The following is a 4,806-nucleotide window of genomic DNA, read 5'->3' on the forward strand; positions in this document are numbered from 1 at the left end:
TGTTCAGGTTTAGCCAGCGAAATCTATAGATTTTGCATCTCTATCATAGATAACATAGTTGAAAGTCAAGATCTTTGGTCCTGAAAAATGTTCCCCAAGTGACTCCTGAAAAACAGCAGCACAGGGAAACTTTCAGCACCTTTAGCAGCAGTAAGTTGAAGCAGTGGTTTTTTTGTATGATTTCATTACTGTTTCACATCACTGTGGAGGAATTTCGGCCCACTCTTCTTTACAGTGTTTCTTCAGTTTATTGAAGTTCAGTGTATTTGTTTATGCACATCTCTCTCTTACGGTTGCACCAAAGGATTTCCATCAAGTTGAACCAGTGGCTGATGACAAACCAACCAACACACCTGAGTCACTCACTTTCTTAAATGCACTCAGTCTCACTGGCTCTGTTTATTACTAATTACTGTGTAACTGCTGTAAATTGACAGTAACTGCCATGTCCTTACAAATGTTTATTGGATTAACCACACGTATACAGACTGTATATGACTATATATATATGTATAATGTTAAAATTACGTGCCAAACCATGCTACCTTTGTAAATGTGACCTTCAAGCATACTTTAACAGCTATAAATAAGTGGCAAATCATCTTACCTTTGTTAATAAGACCTAGAAACATTACTGACGGTAATCTCTGTGTCCATTTCATCACTCTTTGGTACCAGACGTAGCACATACGCAATGGCAAGAATGTTCTGACCATTTCAGAGAAAAATATTTATGACTATCAGGGCAATCAAGTACCATGAACTGTAAATAAACTGTACCAGAGTAATATGTGCAGGCACAGAGAACAGCCAACATGTTTACAGTGGAAATATAACATTGCAGTAATAGTTTTCACACTCTGAACATGGATTTGCAGAGACAGACAAGCTAAAGCATCAGCTGCCAGCAGGTTAATCTCACCTGTAGGACTGGAGCGTCTTGGTGCACTCTGGGGTTCCTACAGCTACACCCTACAGATGAACATACAAGTTAAATCTTTAAATAAAAAAAATGCAGATTCCTGTTTACCATCTACTGTTACTGTCATGTCTTACCCTCAAAGACGTGTTGGAAATGTTAAGTAACAGCCGGGCAAACTGAGCTAAATAACAGGTTGATTATAATCAACCTGTTATATAATAAGACCTGAGAATTGCACCACATGGGAACTGTTGTCTGCTATAAATCATATCAGACAGATGCTCTAATTTCTTTCATTATTGAAAGTCTGATCATTCTACTTAGGGCGCTGATCCAGAAACTGGTGCTTTCAAGTGCTTTCAGCACCTGAACCTCTTGCACTAAGGAAAGTGTGACCATAACGCCTCTGTTGGCAGATACAAAGAAGAGCCTTCCTATGTATTTGTATGCTGATCGTAACTGTTTTCATAGAGAAACACCTTATAAAAAGCCTTATAATTTAACTTATACCTTTGATTCTTACAAGTGTGGTGTGTATTGCCAACATAAGAATGTACCGCATTAAAATTTAATGCCACATTTGACCTCTGACCTATCTATTTGACTTCTCATCTAGACTATAGTGAGGGTCTAAAAGATCCCAATGTTATTTAGAGCTATATGTTCCTTACTGCCATTGCTTGTTTTGGCAACATTTGGGAGATTATATACTAATATATGTGGATTCTACATATCACATTATAGTTTACATACAAATATCCTGTCATTCTGTATCAATGTGAGTGATGTGATTTTGAATAGAATGACAACCACGCGTGTTCAGTCTAGGCTGAAAATGTAGACATTTGTGTGACAATGAAACATGCAATATTCACAATATAATCTTTTAGATAATTTTATTAAAGTAATAAAAGTAATAAAAACTTATCTTATTGGGCACTCTAAATTAATAGACTCAATTTACAGTGCCCAATAAGATAAGTTATGTATTAGTTGACAAAAAAGAAAACCCCAATAATCTGACATTTCCCTCTGAGCAAGCACTCGGCGACAGTGGGGAGGAAAAACTTTCTTTTAAAAGCAAGAAACCTCCGGCAGAACCAGGCTCAGTGAGGGACGGCCATCTGCCTCGGCCGGTCCTGGGGTTTTTAAAATGACTTGTTAGCCAATTTAAAAAGTTACTTTGATGTCAACTAATACACTTAAACTGTCCTAATAATTTAAAACAAATATTTACAGGCAATCCTGATGGATGGATTGCTTACAGAACATTCATTTTGTTTTGTGTGTGTGGAACCCCGTAGCTCGACCCACAAAGGAAAAGAAGCTGCTGATGAAAGGTTCACTTTCCAATATAGTTACGACATGCTCTTTGAAGACCTTAATAATGAGCTCATGAATGTATCTGTGGTCAAATGACATGAATGTCAGAATCACATCTGGATCTTGCCATTTTTCTAGCAGAGACTTGTAGACCATGTTACTGAGTAATGGTACATATTCGACAGGGATTTGAATTTTTTTGATTCGAGGCCAGACTTTACTGATCAGCTGTTTGGCGATGGCATCGGCTTTTTCAGAAGAGCAGGGTGAGTCGGCATTTTCGACGACATGCTTCACCAAGTCCTCGATACAGATTTCCACAGAAGACCTGTATTTCTGAACCTCTTCAGCCGCACTAAGGGCTGGATTCTCCATCGACTCGATCAAGTGTTTTTTAATTGTCTGGATCGTCAAGTTTTGCAATACCGGATCCTTGTCATTCAATAACATTATCAAATGTTTGTCTTTACAGAATGTTTTGTCGCGGATCTCTCGGTAAATTGCCTCACCAAGACCTTTTAACTTTTTTTTGTCTATATACAGGTCTTTGATGCGGTCATCAGACACCACGCTGTCAAAGAGTCGCTTGTGCAGTTTAACTGAAGGTTTGTAGTGGGACGTGTGTGCGTGTGAGAGCACATCATGAATAAGTGTGCTCAAACGCTCTTTAACCTCAGCATCATGAGATGTCCTACTACCAACAGATTGGGATTTTTCATTCGGTAATGGAAATATATTTTCCTTAAACTCTTCTAAAAGTGTTTGGGAGATATTTTTAGTTTGGTCTCCATCGTCCCGAGTTTTTCTGCACCATGCGAACAGCCTTGTTAGTAGGTTTCGCTTCTTTCGGAGGAGGCGATCTTTGAATACTGAAATTACCACTTGTTGGTCCGGCTGAGCTACTCCTAGTGCAATGATTACCAGGTTTGGTGGAATTTCCAGCAGCTTCTGAATGTCTTTGAAAATTGATTTTTCAAGACTTTTCACTGTATTTCGTTTGATGTTTATATTTTTATCCTTAATTTGCGCCCACAGAGATATGAAGAGTTGCTGTTGCACCTCATCAGACGGCGTCACCTTTGCCTCTCTTGAGGCGCGTTTAATCACAGCGTTTATGAGCTTTTTAACAAGCCGCTGTTGTTCCAACAGTCGAGGTTCCACAGTCACATCACCAGAAGGGGCAGTGGGCTCAGCCTCACCCACCTCACACTCCAGAGAGGAATCACTCTTTTTGGAGTCCTCGGTGGGCTCAGCCTCACCCACCTCACACTCCAGAGAGGAATCACTCTTTTTGGAGTCCTCGGTGGGCTCAGCCACTGGTCCACTTTCTGCCCCCTCTGCTACTTCTGAAACGGATTCCAGACCAGCTGACTGTGGATCCTCCTGATTCAGTTGCTGGACGTACGAATGGGGGCAGCACACACAGTGCTTCCGTTTCTCCCCGACTCCCTGTAAAATTGTCTCCCCCGAGTTGACACTCTCCCCTGTGTCGACACCACCCTCACAGTGCCTAATCATTGGCATGACTTCAGTCATGGTGATGTGAAACATCTCTGATGTAAACCTACCAAGTGCCTGCTTGGTGTTTTCATCTGAGCACCCTGTTTTCAGTGCACGCCACTGGTCTTCATCTATGTTCATAAACAAGTCCCTAATTTTGGATTTTATAGTTTCCCTACATTCACTCAAAGGATTCATGTCTGTTTTTGTATTGATGCTTTCTGTTAGCTGATGCGTTCGGCTGTGAAACATTAATTCTTCTTACTGAAATGAATGGGTGACTAACCCCTATTTAAGGATTTTTCTAATGCGACGTCACGTAAGACATCAAAGGATCAAAGGGATTCTAGCGCTAAGCTCCGCCTACATCCGGGATGACGGCGACATGACGTTACCTAGCAACCGCTATAAGCACAACGACGATCCTCAGTTGTTGTGATTCAGTTTTGTGGCCTACTGGTGCACTGCTTTAACCCACACCAACTACTTTCAATACTTTAAAATACTTTAAAATCCTTCGTTTAAAGTTAGAATGTGAAGCGAGCCCCACTGTGTTGTTATCGGGTTTCCATGATGGCTGGTGAGCTATGCTAATTCAAATGTTTATGTAGCTTCACTCATTCACCTGCAGATACAGACAGCTATCAGAATGGTCACATGTCTGTCTTATTAAAGAACATTACAGGTGATCACGCGCAGTGAGTTACAGCCAACAAGGAGTCACGCAGTTTTTGTGTGCATGTCTGTGCACGTGGACATTTATTATAGCTTTGTTTTGTCTTCACAGAGTGGTTTTATCATTCATTCAGCCCACCACCCACTCTTTTTATTCATTTATTTATTTTAGCTTTTTAAAATGCTGATGGAAACAAAACATTTGCCAGGTTCCCACAACTACTTTTACTTTGAAATAAGGCCCGGAAGTTTTATTTTCTGCCTGCAGTAGTCCACAAGTCACATCGCTGCTTGGTGCCAGAATAATTATGATGATGCACTAACCAAAAATGAAACTTAATGCTTCACAATCCAGTTGCCTCCATATATGAAAACAGCCCTTTAAG

General features: G+C 40.4%; 1 protein-coding gene across 1 annotated transcript; it reads right to left on the reverse strand.

Moving 5' to 3' along the window:
- Window positions 1–1,799: 1,799 nt before the first annotated feature.
- LOC148102289 (uncharacterized) lies at window positions 1,800–4,008 on the reverse strand. Its single transcript, XM_087844528.1, has 2 exons — window positions 3,529–4,008; window positions 1,800–3,393 (listed from the first exon to the last, which is right to left on the reverse strand). The coding sequence occupies exons 1-2, from the start codon at window positions 3,995–3,997 to the stop codon at window positions 2,195–2,197; spliced, it is 1,668 nt and encodes a 555-aa protein (XP_087700654.1). The 5' UTR covers window positions 3,998–4,008; the 3' UTR covers window positions 1,800–2,194.
- Between the last annotated feature and the right edge of the window lie 798 nt (window positions 4,009–4,806).

Source organism: Neolamprologus brichardi, chromosome 7, assembly GCF_056152115.1.
Source record: "Neolamprologus brichardi isolate AB-2024 chromosome 7, ASM5615211v1, whole genome shotgun sequence".
Lineage (NCBI taxonomy): Eukaryota > Metazoa > Chordata > Actinopteri > Cichliformes > Cichlidae > Neolamprologus > Neolamprologus brichardi.